Below are 15299 nucleotides of genomic sequence, written 5' to 3'. Positions count from 1 at the left end.
TCCATGAGTCAAAACAAAATTTTTTCCCACTGATGAGAACTTTAGAGAAACTTGCATCATTGGGCTCTTTGTGAAGCTATGTTAGGCCTTGTCTGGGCTAGGAATAAGGTTTGGTGCTACCATGTGTTAGCAAATGTGTTGACCAGTGTGTTTTAAATCATGTTAAACTTGTGGAGTTAAAGTCTGGAGGGACCCCAGACTTTAACTCAGCCAGTTTAGCCTGTGTTAAAGGTAGTGTGCTTTGTCTAGACTAGACTTAAAGTGTGTTTCTTAGCCTGTGTTAAGATGTGCTGACATCACAGCCTTAACTCCTAGTTTAGAATAAGGTCTTATTTTTTCTGATACATTTGTAGATACATGTGATGTATTCAGAATTCTTATGGTAGCATTTTACTCATATTCAGAATATTTAACATTGCAGGGTTAAGAGCCTTCTAAAAGGTGCCCTGTTTCTTTAAGAGAAGGGATATACCTATAGCAACACTCCCTAAACTTCCATGGATTGGTTATCCTCTCATGATTAACAGGTTTCAGAGTAGCAGCCGTGTTAGTCTGTATTCGCAAAAAAGAAAAGGAGTACTTGTGGCACCTTACAGACTAACAAATTTATTTGAGTATAAGCTTTTGTGAGCTACAGCAGTGCATCCGATGAAGTGAGCTGTAGCTCACGAAAGCTTATGCTCAAATAAATTTGTTAGTCTCTAAGGTGCCACAAATATTCCTCCTCTCATGATTGGCAAGTCTAGAGTATAATCTCTGATTCTAATTGGTTGGTCTTTTTATCTGTCACCCATCCTATTCTGAGCTTTGTAGATATCAGGCTACTTTGTGAGAAGCATGAAAGAGATTTTTCATGATGCCATGAATTTTGACTTCTTTGTGATTAACATACTGTATAAATAAATGTACACAAGGCTAAAGATTTACACTGATGTTGAAAGTGCAACTTAACAGCAGCATTACGTGTTTGAATGGAACTGAGGTGAGAAACTAAGACTACTCAAAAAAGATTGTAAGCGGATAATTAATTTACACTCTCAAGTGCATTTTTCCTTTGAGAGAGTATGTTGGCTTTCTTATTCATGTTACTGGAGAGTAGTTACCTAATGAATGTGAACAGAAAGTCAGTATGAATTTTAAGAAGAGTAATGATGAATTAAATACATTAATTGAAGGAATATCTCAATCATCCTTAGCAAAATGGGTTGTGCTTATGACTAACCCAGGAAGTTGGGAGGTACAGCAAAACAGATATTCTCTTAAGGGCTAGTTGAACAATTTTGTGAATCCTCAGTAAAATTATTCTTGGGGAACATCCCCTCAATTTTTCCTTTTCCCTTTCATCTTCTTCCTATCTTCCTTTTCCCTCATGCTCAGGAGGGAAAATATATAACAGACATTCGCTCTTTTCCCAACTAATCAAGGTAGTTACACAGCATCAGAGCCTTATTTTAAATTTGGGATTGTCCCTACACTGTTCCATCCTTCCCCCTGCTGAATAGACGTCCCATTGGCTGTGTGTTTCTTCGGTCTCAAAAATCTGCCTTTAATCCTTCTAACAAATCAGTTACCGGTATTTAAAAAATGATTGCTACAGGAAATTAGGAATACAGATTATTTAGTGGGTATTGAAAGCATGCACAGTCGTGCCACTTTGAGAGAATAGTTAATTTTTCAACATTAAAAATGGAAATGTCTTTTACAGAATATCCTGCTCATGTGATCCACATTTATTTTAAAAAAGGATGGAAAGTATAATCGCACTGGGACATTTCAGTCTTCTTCCCTTTCTCTCTTTCTTTGTTGTGTTTTCTTCTCTTTTCACATGCAGCTTTTTTATGGCACTGGTCACAGCATGCCAGGAGGGAATGCATAAATTTTGAGAGTAGGGAAAACCAGGGTAAAATAAAGCAAATATTATCTGTTTCAGATTGGAATAATAGTGTGATGTAACAGGCATAGTCTAAAGAAGCCTGTAGTGATGTTATCAAGAAATGATGCTATGCTAGCAGAGTATATTACAAGTGAAAATTAATGTTTTATTAAATAAGACTTCCTTTTGAAAGCTGTACACATAGATATTTTTATTCAATAACACCCAGTCTTGAGAAGTGCTGAATGCTCTCAAATTCCAATGGGATTTAACGAGGAGTTGATGGCAATTAGCATCTCTCTGGCAGTGCTCAGCACCTTGCAGGATTGAGTTTTATAGTTGCCTTTTTTTAATGATATTTCATTTCTTATATAGGTTTTCATTTTTAACAAAATGATTAACCTACAAGCAGGTAGCCAGTGGACACGTACATTCCACACAGAATAATATGCCAAGTAATTTTATGTCACTGAGTATATGCTTCATAAACTTCATCAAAATAGATAAAAACTGGAATGCTGGTTTTGGAAATTGTTTTTTCTGAAAGTAACGTTTCAGGTCTGGGAAAAGATGCATAAGTGGAATATTATTGGGATTGCAGAGGTTATCTCCCTATTAGTTGCTGGGACCTCCGAAAACAGAAACATGCTGTAGAGTTAATAAAAGCATACAGTCAGTAACTATTAGAAATGTCCACATTTTCATTAGAGAAGTCTTTATATCATAAGAAATGCAACAGAAAAATTGCATGTCTTTACCTAGTTTCCAATAGTTGCATCTCTGCTACTTGCTCTTATGCCATGACATTACTAAATTCTCTAGCATCAAGAGAAATAGATTGTTGGTGGGATTTTCCAAAACATTCAGGATTGGTCAGACCCTGCTCCCACTGATAACATTACCATTGCTTTAAGGGAGCAAAGTTAGGCCTGTATTGACTACTTTTGAAATTCCCACCCAGAATCATTTTTAATGAATATTTATGTCAGTAACTAATACCCTGTATGTAAAAGATAATAATGAATTTACATCATATTCTACAGGAAAAAAATGTTGCTGTGACAAAATAATTTTCACTATGTCTTCATAGACAACTGATATTCAAAGTAGATATTTAAAGATAGCAAAGTGCATTGAGAGCTACTGTACTGATGAAAAGTGCTATATCAGCGCTTGTTATTACTATTATTATTTATTAGATATGGTAATTATTTATACTACAGAGCCTGTTTACCTGAAATGAGGCATGTTTTGTAGGTCTTATTGATAACTCAAGCCAAGCCTGAAGATTGTATTGTAATGGTACTTATTCTGTATAAAGTTGTGCAAAAATATTGTATTTTATTATTTGACTAATAATTTATAATAACATACTCTACATAACCAAGGCCTACCTGGGAGCCATAGGATGTGTGAGCCCAGAAAGCTATAAGGCAGGGGTTCTCAACCTTTTTCTTTCTGAGCCCCCTCCAATATGCTATAAAAACTCCATGGCCACTTATGCCACAGCAACTGTTTTTCTGCATATAAAACCCAGGACCAGCATTAGTGGGTAGCAAGCAGGGCAACTGCCCCGGGGCCTCATGTCACAGAGGGCCCAGTGAAGCTAAGTTACTCAGGCTTCAACTTCAGCCCTGGGTGGCAGGGCTCGGGGCCCCGAGCTACAGCCCCACGCAGCGGGGCTTCGGCTTTCTGTCATGGGGCCCAAAAAGTCTGAGCTTGGCAGACTCGGAAACCTGCTCACGGCCCCCTAGGGGCCCCGGATCCCTGGTTGAGAACCACTGCTATAAGGTATTGAAAAATCTTCAATAAATTGCTCTGCTTTTAGCAAATGTGAATGTAGTTAAATTACAGGATCAAAAAAGGATATAGACAGGAGAATGCAGGAAGCTCCAGAAGCCCGAATCTCTAGCCACACTGATGGCTCTGCTGCTGCCCTTAATGCTAGAATCAGAAGAAAGCTCCAAAACAGATCTTCAGAAGAGAAACTACTATAGCCTCCAGAGCAGAAGCTTCTGCAGTGTGAACAAAAGGCAAAGATGCATAGCAGCTGTCATGAAGTAAGAGAGCTGTATTTGAAATACTTTGTATCAAATCACTTGCTTTCACAGCAACAAAGGCAAACGCTGTACATTTGACTTGAGCAGTGTAGTGTCCGGATTTCAGTGGTAATGGTAATTTTCAGGTCAAGAAGTAATGATGAGTGAGGTATTAGGTGCTCATGGAAGTATAGTACAGTAGTTGGGATCAAGGGTGGGATTTTGAGAAGCACCCAGCAATGATCTAACTCCGCTTCCATTGAGGTCAATGGTAAAACTCCTGTCTGCTTGAATGAGAGACGAGTTAACCCAATGCTGAGCATTTTTAAATATCCTACCCCTGGTCATTAGAAATGCCTAACGCTCTCTAGGGTTTTGCCATTGACTTTACTGGTAGAATGACTGAGCCCAAAATAATTAAATGACTTGGGATGCATTTTTTCCACCAAATGCATCCGATGAAGTGAGCTGTAGCTCACGAAAGCTTATGCTCTAATAAATTTGTTAGTCTCTAAGGTGCCACAAGTACTCGTTTTCTTTTTGGGATACAGTGTTAGCTTAAAGGTGTTATAGGCATGACTTTTTTGAGGATCGTTTGGTAATATTCAGGTAGAGAATCAGAAAACCAAGGTGCCAAGTTTAAAGATGCTGAATGACATGATGATAAAAGCCTTGTTAATCAAAATAAACTATTACCTCGATTATTCTCTTATTTGCACTCGTGTCTATCAGGAGTAATTTAACTGACACAGAGTTACACTGGTGTAATTCTGGTACAAGTGAGAGGAGATTGCAACAGTACCGTTTTAGCTGAAATGTTTCTGTTTTGTTAAAACTCATTGTTGGGTGTGTTCTAGTTACTTTTACCATTTACCAGTCTAAAGGTTACAGTTGTACAATTTGTTAAAGGAACACCATGAGGTTAAAAAAATCATTTAAAAAAACTTCTTTACAATTCCTTACCTATGTTACTAATAAAACATAAGATTATCAATTAGCATACAACTGATAATCCTCTTCCTTTGTGTCTTCCACTGTGTTCACCTTTCAAACATTTGCTATTATTTGACCTCACATTAGCCACATATTGCCAGACTAATTAGAATTCAGAATAACTGAGTCTTTTGATTAATGTAGAATGTGAATGGAATATTATACTCCACTTTCAGACAAACAGAGAATTCAGCACCCAGATACTGAAATAGTCACAATACGGGTTCGGTTTGAACATTGTCAGTCTGGGCTTCATATTGAGAAGTGCTGCACACCAACAGCTCCATTTGAATTCAATGGGACCTGAAGGAAATCAGCACCTGTGCAATTCAGGTTCCCTGTAATTTAGGCTTCTTAAACAACAGAGTGTTCTTTTTCTGTTAGTATAATCAAGCCCTCTCGGATCTCAGGAGGTGTATAGCTCTGGCAAGAATTTGCTATGGAGGCCATCACTGGAAAATGGCAGAAGCCCCTGTTAATTTGGCTCAGGGATACCGCCAGCTTAAAGGTGAGTTTACAAAATTCAGAGCTCACTATTTTAGGATCATATCCTCCAGTTCTTTCATAGTCAAAGCTTCCAATGACTTCAGCAAGGATTGCAAGATTTTGCCCTGAGCTTTTATAGACCTTTTTTTCAAAAGGAGGGTTCATGTTTATCAAGTCAATGAAACAGAAGAAAAGCCATTTTAATTTAAAAAGAAATAAAAGGACAAGCTAAAGAACACGCTGATTTTCTGGCTAAAGCTGTTAGTATATCTTCTTTTCCCTCTGGAATCTTCTGTAACTAAAGAATTTTCCAAAGCATGTGTGCCAAAGAATTTTCATAGCAGAAATACTGTGTTGAAAAGAGAAGGGGTATGAAGCTTCAGAATTTATCACACTAAGGTAAAATCATTTGGAAAGAATACTCAACAATAACAACTTTTCATCCTCCCAAAATGTGAAGATCCTAAGAAGAAAATAGGCTTATTAAAGGAGTTATAATGGGGAATTTTTGAGACCAAATCTGGGACATCTGTGAAAACTGTGATTGTTAAAGTAATCCTGACTGTGGCATTTCCTTTTTGAAAATGTTTTTGAATATGTATGGTTCATACACGTTCAGTTTCAGCTAAGTCCAAAAAAGAAAAGGAGTACTTGTGGCACCTTAGAGACTAACAAATTTATTTGAGCATAAGCTTTCGTCAGCTACAGCTCACTTCATCAGATGCATTCAGTGGAAAATACAGTGGGGAGATTTATATACACACACAGAGAACATGGGTTTTATCATACACACTGTAAGGAGAGTGATCACTTAAGATGAGCTATTACCAGCAGGAAGGAGGGAGGAAAGGAGGAGAACCTTTTATGGTGATAATCAAGGTGGGCCATTTCCAGCAATTGACAAGAAAGTCTGAGGAACAGTGGTGGGTGGGGTGGGGGGAGAAATAACATGGGGAAATAGTTTTACTTTATGTAATGACCCATCCACTCCCAGTCTCTATTCAAGCCTAAGTTAATTGTATTCAGTTTGCAAATTAATTCCAATTCAGCAGTCTCTCGTTGAAGTCTGTTTTTGAAGTTTTTTTGTTGAAGGATAGCCACTCTTAGGTCTGTAATTGTGTGACCGGAGAGACTGAAGTGTTCTCCGACTGGTTTTTGAATGTTATAATTCTTGATGTCTGATTTGTGTCCATTCATTCTTTTACATAGAGGCTGTCCTGTTTGACCAATGTACATGGCAGAGGGGCATTGCTGGCACATGATGGCATATATCACATTGGTAGATGCGCAGATGAACGAGCCTCTGATAGTGTGGCTGATGTGATAAGGCACTATGAAGGTGTCCCCTGAATAGATATGTGGACGGAGTTGGCAATGGGCTTTGTTGCAAGGATAGGTTCCTGGGTTAGTGGTTCTGTTGTGTGGTGTGTGGTTGCTGATGAGTATTTGCTTCAGGTTGGGGGGCTGTCTGTAAGCAAGGACTGGCCTGTCTCCCAAGATCTGTGAGAGTGATGGGTCGTCCTTCAGGATAGGTTGTAGATCCTTGATGATGCGTTGGAGAGGTTTTAGTTGGGGGCTGAAGGTGATGGTCCGTTGTAGTGTCCTGTAGTAGGTGACTTCTGGGTACTCTTCTGGCTCTGTCAATCTGTTTCTTCACTTCAGCAGGTGGGTATTGTAGTTGTAAGAATGCATGACAGAGATCTTGTAGGTGTTTGTCTCTGTCTGAGGGGTTGGAGCAAATGCGGTTATATCGTAGCCCTTGGCTGTAGACAATGGATTGTGTGGTATGATCTGGATGAAAGCTAGAGGCATGTAGGTAGGAATAGCGGTCAGTAGGTTTCCGATATAGGGTGGTGTTTATGTGACCATCGCTTATTAGCACCGTAGTGTCCAGGAAGTGGATATCTTGTGTGGACTGGTCCAGGCTGAGGTTGATGGTGGGATGGAAATTGTTGAAATCATGGTGGAATTCCTCAAGAGCTTCTTTTCCATGGGTCCAGATGATGAAGATGTCATCAATGTATGCAAGTAGAGTAGGGGCATTAGGGGACGAGAGCTGAGGAAGCGCTGTTCTAAGTCAGCCATAAAAATGTTGGCATACTGTGGGGCCATGCGGGTACCCATCACAATGCCACTGATTTGAAGGTATACATTGTCCCCAAATGTGAAATAGTTATGGGTGAGGACAAAGTCACAAAGTTCAGCCACCAGGTTAACCGTGACAGTATCGGGGATACTGTTCCTGACGGCTTGTAGTCCATCTTTGTGTGGAATGTTGGTGTAGAGGGCTTCTACATCCATAGTGGCTAGGATGGTATTTTTAGGAAGATCACCGATGGATTGTAGTTTCCTCAGGAAGTCAGTGGTGTCTCGAAGATAGCTGGGAGTGCTGGTAGTGTAGGGCCTGAGGAGGGAGTCCACATAGCCAGACAATCCTGCTGTCAGGGTGCCAATGCCTGAGATGATGGGGCATCCAGGATTTCCAGGTTTATGGATCTTGGATAGCAGATAGAATACCCCAGGTCGGGTTTCCAGGGGTGTGTCTGTGTGGATTTGTTCTTGTGCTTTTTCAGGGAATTTCTTGAGCAAATGGTGTAGTTTCTTTTGGTAACCCTCAGTGGGATCAGAGGGTAATGGCTTGTAGAAAGTAGTGTTGGAGAGCTGCCTAGTAGCCTCTTGTTCATATTCCGACCTATTCATGATGACAACAGCACCTCCTTTGTCAGCCTTTTTGATTATGATGTCAGAGTTGTTTCTGAGGCTGTGGATGGCATTGTGTTCTGCATGGCTGAGGTTATGGGGCAAGCGATGCTGCTTTTCCACAATTTCAGCCCGTGCACGTCAGCGGAAGCACTCTATGTAGAAGTCCAGTCTGTTATTTCGACCTTCAGAAGGAGTCCACCCAGAATCCTTCTTTTTGTAGTGTTGGTAGGAAGGTCCCTGTGGGTTAATACGTTTGGTTAGAGGTGCGTTGGAAATATTCCTTGAGTCGGAGACATCGAAAATAGGATTCTAGGTCACCACAGAACTGTATCATGTTCGTGGGTCTGGAGGGGCAAAAGGAGAGGCCCCGAGATAGGACAGATTTTTCTGCTGGGCTAAGAGTATAGTTGGACAGATTAACAATATTGCTGGGTGGGTTAAGGGAACCACTGTTGTGGCCCCTTGTGGCATGTAGTAGTTTCTAGAGTTTAGTGTCCTTTTTCTTTTGTAGAGAAGCAAAGTGCGTGTTGTAGATGGCTTGTCTAGTTTTTGTAAAGTCCAGCCACAAGGAAGTTTGTGTGGAAGGTTGGTTCTTTATGAGAGTACTGACCGCTATTCCTACCTACATGCCTCTAGCTTTCATCCAGATCACACCACACGATCCATTGTCTACAGCCAAGCTCTACGATATAACTGCATTTGCTCCAACCCCTCAAACAGAGACAAACACCTACAAGATCTCTATCATGCATTCTTACAGCTACAGTACCCACCTGCTGAAGTGAAGAAACAGATTGACAGAGCCAGAAGAGTACCCAGAAGTCACCTATTACAGGACAGGCCCAACAAAGAAAATAACAGAACGCTACTAGCCATCACCTTCAGCCCCCAGCTAAAACCTCTCCAACGCATCATCAAGGATCTACAACCTATCCTGAAGGACGACCCATCATTCTCACAGATTTTGGGAGACAGGCCAGTCCTTGCTTACAGACAGCCCCCCAACCTGAAGCAAATACTCATCAGCAACCACACACCCCACAACAGAACCACTAACCCACGAACAAAAAGAAAAGCAGTACTTGTGGCACCTTAGAGACTAACAAATTTATTAGAGCATAAGCTTTCGTGAGCTACAGCTCACTTCATCGGATGCAGTGAAGTGATGAAGTGAGCTGTAGCTCACGAAAGCTTATGCTCTAATAAATTTGTTAGTCTCTAAGGTGCCACAAGTACTGCTTTTCTTTTTGCGAATACAGACTAACACGGCTGCTACTCTGTAATTCAGGAACCTATCCTTGCAACAAAGCCTGTTGCCAACTCTGTCCACATATCTATTCAGGGGACACCATCATAGGGCCTAATCACATCAGTCACACTATCAGAGGCTCGTTCACCTGCGCATCTACCAATGTGATATATGCCATCATGTGCCAGCAATGCCCCTCTGCCATGTACATTGGCCAAACTGGACAGTCTCTACATAAAAGAATGAATGGACACAAATCAGACATCAAGAATTCTAACATTCAAAAACCAGTTGGAGAACACGTCAATCTCTCCGGTCACACGATTACAGACCTGAGAGTGGCTATCCTTCAACAAAAAAACTTCAAAAACAGACTTCAACGAGAGACTGCTGAATTGGAATTAATTTGCAAACTGGATACAATTAACTTAGGCTTGAGTAGAGACTGGGAGTGGATGGGTAATTACATAAATTAAAACTATTTCCCTATGTTATTTCTCCCCCCACCCCACCCCACCCTCCACTGTTCCTCAGACGTTCTTGTTAACTGCTGGAAATGGCCCACCTTGATTATCACCATAAAAGGTTCTCCTCCTTTCCCGCCTCCTTCCTGCTGGTAATAGCTCATCTTAAGTGATCACTCTCCTTACAGTGCGTATGATAAAACCCATTGTTTCATGTTCTCTGCGTGTGTATATAAATCTCCCCACCTAATTTTCCACCGAATGCATCCGATGAAGTGAGCTGTAGCTCACGTTAGCTTATGCTCAAATAAATTTGTTAGTCTCTAAGGTGCCACAAGTACTCCTTTTCTTTTGCGAATACAGACTAACACAGCTGCTACTCTGAAACCAGCTATGTCCAAGATAACTATTTACTTTATCCCTTACGAATTTCCAAGTAACTTTACAAATATGTGTGTGGTGATCTGTCTCCTGCAATGTGTTCTTCACAAACACGAGAAAACTTTTCAGGTTCCATCCATGCTTGAATGCCTAGGAATCTTCAGAATTAAACTTGCTTTTCAGTTAAATATAAAAGCCTGGGGAGAGGCATGGGATCATGGGAATTGTGGGGTTGTTGTTGTCTGTATTCCTTAACAAACAGTATTCCTTGCCATGTCTATGATTTTACATTGTGTTACTCTAACATCAGTTGAATAAGATAACAAATTGGACATGTCAAGTTAATCAGTGAACAAGACTTACAATGTCTAAGCATGCATAAGAATCTTTATAATTATGTATATCACAATACGCAGTAATGTTGATGAGCGTTTGGCCAGGTCACTACTTGAATGAGAGATCTTTAAGGAGCTGCAAGAAGTGGTGTTGGTGTTTCATTAAATGTCACTCTCTCTTATCTCCAAATCCCTATGAAAACAAGGGCAAAGCATGGTATTAATAGGTGTTGTGCTGTGCGGTGCCAGCTTTTAGATTAGATGTAAACTGAAGTCCCAAGTACTCACTGAAATCCCATGACCAGGTCCTGATTAGTATTTCTGTTGTCTCCTCTTTTTGAGATGATTTATTTGTATCTTGCCATGGTTTTTGCACTTGTTCCTCTGAATTATTTCTCCTTTTTGTTTGAAAAAATTCAGTAAATGAATAAATTCTCATAGCACTTCTCTTAAGAACCGGGGTGTTATCCTCCATGTCCTGGTTAAGGTCCAACTTGGACAAAATTCACCCAGTCGGTTTCAAGTGGCTACAGTGTTCTTTATTTCTCTACTTACAGAACATGTGTGAATACATTTCAGTGATGGGTAAAATGATCCCTCTAAATACACTGGATGCAATTCTGCAAGGTGTTATACTCCCTCATCTTTCAGTGGAAACTGGGATGGATCCCTGTACCTTGCAAGGTCAGCTCCATAGTCTGTAGTTCTGTAGAGCACTTTAAGGCATCCAAACGATACTGTATAAATCTGCTTTATTATATTATTATTAAAATAAAACCAATGAAAGCATTTTAGGATTTTGTTTTTAGTTACATTTGCAATAGACTGTTTACTAAATAAGAAACATTGGCAACTCTTTTGACCAGTTGTTTGCGTTAACTGAAATTAGCTTGAGTTTTCCAATTCCATCATGCAGTCTGTTTCCTTTATCTTTAAAAAGAAATTTTGGCTTGCATCAGAGGACTTCAGTAATGGATCTGTGAGGATAAAAAATTGAATATATTTTGGTTTTTACAGCCATGAATCTTGATTTTTCAGGTAGACTGAATGTAATCCCATTGTTGTTGCCCAAATCTCTTGTCTTATCTCTGCCTCTTGCTGGAAAACCTGAATATACTTTCTATATTAAATTAAGCCAAAGCCTTCCGACAGGAGAAGGAAACATCGTAATCTTCAGCATACGTGTGGAAGTAGTTACATTTTCCTCATGAGAATCTAAAAGCTGAATCACCCACAGAAGACTTTTTTTTCTTATTTATGTTCACAGGATTTTCACTACAAGCAAAGCAACATGCAGAAAAAGCCAAAGAAGTTCTTCTTGCCAGCTCACCTATCCCTGCTTCTGATTCTGAACAAAGAATGGACATTCTTAAATGCTCAGTTGCCATTTGTCATACATTAGGAAGATCATGAACTGCTCTTCACAAATATCCTTTCTCAGTTTTATTTGTTACTTGCAATTGGTTCTAGAAGTTTATTTCAGATCAATAGATTGGACCTATTGAAATGATATGAACACCTGACAAATATACATTGTTATTTTCTAGAATTGTCTATTGAAACATCCAATTGGAACCTCATTACCCTTAAAAAAAGCATATGGCCCCCCATAGTCATGTTGTAATGCCAATAACAGTATTTTTTAGAGTGGTTAATAACTCTTAATAACATCTCTTGCCAGGATGGACCTTAATCTCCAGGGAGCGGCCTGCATCTTTTCCATCGTTGTTTAAATAACAGCAGTTACATCACTTCTGTTATTGTCACTTAAGTCCTATCGTTACAAGTATCTGAGAAATGAAACCTAGGTCCAAAATACAAACTGGATAGGTACACCGGACCCTTGCTAGAACACGCGTCTATATAGCACAAATTCGCATGTAATGCGGTCGCGGCCATGAATCCCAAATTTAATTACTTTAATTGGAATTCATTTTAACGCGGTACCGCGCATGGATCCCAAATCCCGCGTTCTAGCGAGGGTCCGGTGTACATAGTAGACAGCAGATCCCACAGATTGAAATGTACAGTGAGAGCTCAAAACAAAATCAAAGTCTTTAGCCAGGAGATTGGAGGTGGTTAGGCCATTCATAAGGCCTAAAGCAAAATGTGGGTGGAAGAAATAAGGTATTTCTGCCCCCTCCATGAGAGTAAAGAATTGTTAAGATTGTGGCACTCTGACACTGTCTGGAAGCTTCATAATTAAGAGATCCACTGACAGCCTACCAAAAGTGCTGGATTTGTTGTCCTCACACACATTATGTCATACCGTGCCTCTTCTCACTGTTGTGAGCAATAAAGTATGGAAGGGGACAAGATTCTTACTCTCTGTCTTTTCAGAGAACAAATTCTTGTCTATTTCCTTTCTCTTTTTATAAGAACAAAGTAGCTAGGGAAAGCAGAGATATGATAGAACATTTGTACCCACTCATGGTCATGAATATGGGTGCATCCACAGTGACAAAAACTCAACAAATGGAACTGAGATTGGTCACCCAGAACGGAGATTTCTATTAATTATAAAACAAAGTTTTTTAGACATTAATTAAACCTCATAACGCTCTGTTAAGTTGAGCAACCAGTCTGACAGAGGGGTAAACAGACACAGATTGGTTCAGTTTATTTTCAAAGGTCACGCAAAGTTGCATGGCAAAACATAGTCGGAATCAGAAGTCATGAATCCTGCCTTTTCTCCAACTTCTGCCCACTAGGTAAGGGACAACATTTCACTATATATTTTAACACTGTTGCACCCTCACTGAAAGTTTTCTCCCTTTCAGAAGGCTATAGTAACTCAAAAGAAATTAGTTTTAGAAAGGCTTGCATTTTGAGTCAACTTTTAAGTTGTTTTGAGTTTATGTGGATGTCTGGATATTTTAAAAGAGATGCTCAAATGCATTGTATTTTTCAAAAACAAACATTTGCAGAACACTTGAAATTCTTAATTTGCAGCATCTCGTATTATACAAATTAAATCACAAAAAACCCTATATCTTTTTTCTGATTTTCCAAAGTATGCCAATTCTTTTCATAACCTGCATGAAGTGAGTGCAGTTATCCTTAGCATTACTCAGATTGAAAGATTCAGAGAGAAATTTAATAAAAGCTCAGTAACTTTCAGAGGAACTACTACAAAGTGATCACATGCCACAGGACAAATGGATGGAAATCAAAGCAGCAGTTGAGTTGTCGTTGGCACAGTAAGTTTGGATTCTGTAATTAAATACTTTTTTTAAAATCCAGTGTAACACTAACAAATTTAGATAATTAATAAATAAAATATAAATAACATATGTATACAATAGAGGATTTGAAAGTGGTTTTATAAATCTGCCGTTTCGTACATTCACTAAGGGGGAGGTCCTACTACTAGTTTTACAATTTACTCTCTACTTTTAAGGCAAAGATGAATGTATATGACTCCCTTCAGAGACCATCCATACTGCTTCTTAATTACCACAGGGGTCGCTATGGAATTATGTGAACTGCTCCATCCATTTCTTGCCAAAACAGGGATTTGAAATTCTCCCACATCCTACAGCTATATCACTGGCCCACCACCACCTACCCCTTTTTAAATGATGTTATGGTGTCCCATTCAGTCTGGATGGGCTTTAAGCATGGTCTTCCCTAAGCAATCAGTCATAGGTTTATGATGAAGTTACTTCTTCCCTTGAAGCCCTGCCAAAGCAGTGACTCAGCAGTGTGAAATCATTGGCTGAAAGGCCCTGCAGCCTCCATGATCTTTTGCCCTGAATCCTATTCCATCTGTTGTTTTGGTTACAGTAGCAACACTGTTGAAAGATGAGATTAGGAATTTTTTCTTGCTTGAAACTATCCTGGTCTCTTCTGTTTATGTCACCAGAGTCTCTGTGCAGTGACATATATCATATATCTGTGCTTGACAGCTGATCTTTCAAGGCTTGAGCCTGCATACCACATAAGTGACATGTTGCTTTTATAATCACAAGGTTAAAAGTGATGAGCAGGACAGGGAGTGCTGGGAACCTGATCCTGCATTAAGGAAAGTGCTGCTTTGTAGCTGCTAAGTTACTTCTGTCTAATAGCAAGAGGCTGGCTATGAGGGGAGTTTATTGCTAAGAAATAATCATCTCGCCGCCTACACCTTGCCTCCTTTTTACCTTGTGCTCTTGAGAGGGGGCTGGAGACTTACTTTTGCTTGGAGCAGAGCATTACGCCTCTTAGTGCGTAATCTTATTTGTGGCTATACATACCAATTACACTTGCACCGAAGTACAGCAACTTTGCAGGAGAAAGACCTATGTGTTCTCCAGTCACCACTGGCCTGGAGAGTAGAGCTCCACCAACTAGTCTATTTTTTGACTTGGAGCTAAATTCTGTCCCTGGAGTAAATTGGCATAATTCCATTGACTAGAATTGCACATTCTTATGCCAGAGCTAAATATGGCCCCAGTCAAATGCCTGAGTGATGTATGGTACTGTGTTTCCAGGATAGTTGCACAAGCTTGGAAAGTTGCAGGTAGTGGCTTCTGTAATCTAACAGTAAAGCCTTCTGTAGTCATTATATGCTGTCTTGCTTAGATAGGGTCAGATATAAACATGAAGTAGTGATAATGGTTTTAAGATTTTGTTGTTATTGTCATAAGATTTGTAGTTCTCAATTTTGCAGATTCAGGGGATTCAGATAGTTCATCTGAACTTTTGAGTTTAGAGATGAACTGCACAATTTGAATCTTTTGAGGCTCCACAATCACTAGCTTTGATGGATAAGCCTTTTCCCTCCAATATTGTGGA

The 15299-nt window shown here is 39.7% G+C and overlaps 1 protein-coding gene across 1 annotated transcript in view; it reads left to right on the top strand.

Moving 5' to 3' along the window:
* Positions 1-728: 728 nt before the first annotated feature.
* The window catches only part of TTC23 (tetratricopeptide repeat domain 23), a 35041-nt gene continuing 20470 nt past the window's right edge, over positions 729-15299 (top strand). Inside the window, 4 exon segments of the mRNA XM_043494686.1 lie at positions 729-1012; positions 3728-3933; positions 5290-5413; positions 13588-13723. Coding sequence (XP_043350621.1) covers positions 3754-3933; positions 5290-5413; positions 13588-13723 — 440 coding nt within the window. The 5' untranslated portion in view covers positions 729-1012; positions 3728-3753.

Source organism: Dermochelys coriacea, chromosome 10 (genome assembly GCF_009764565.3).
Source record: "Dermochelys coriacea isolate rDerCor1 chromosome 10, rDerCor1.pri.v4, whole genome shotgun sequence".
NCBI classification, from domain to species: Eukaryota; Metazoa; Chordata; order Testudines; family Dermochelyidae; genus Dermochelys; species Dermochelys coriacea.
This window is presented reverse-complemented; position numbering and strand designations above follow the sequence as displayed.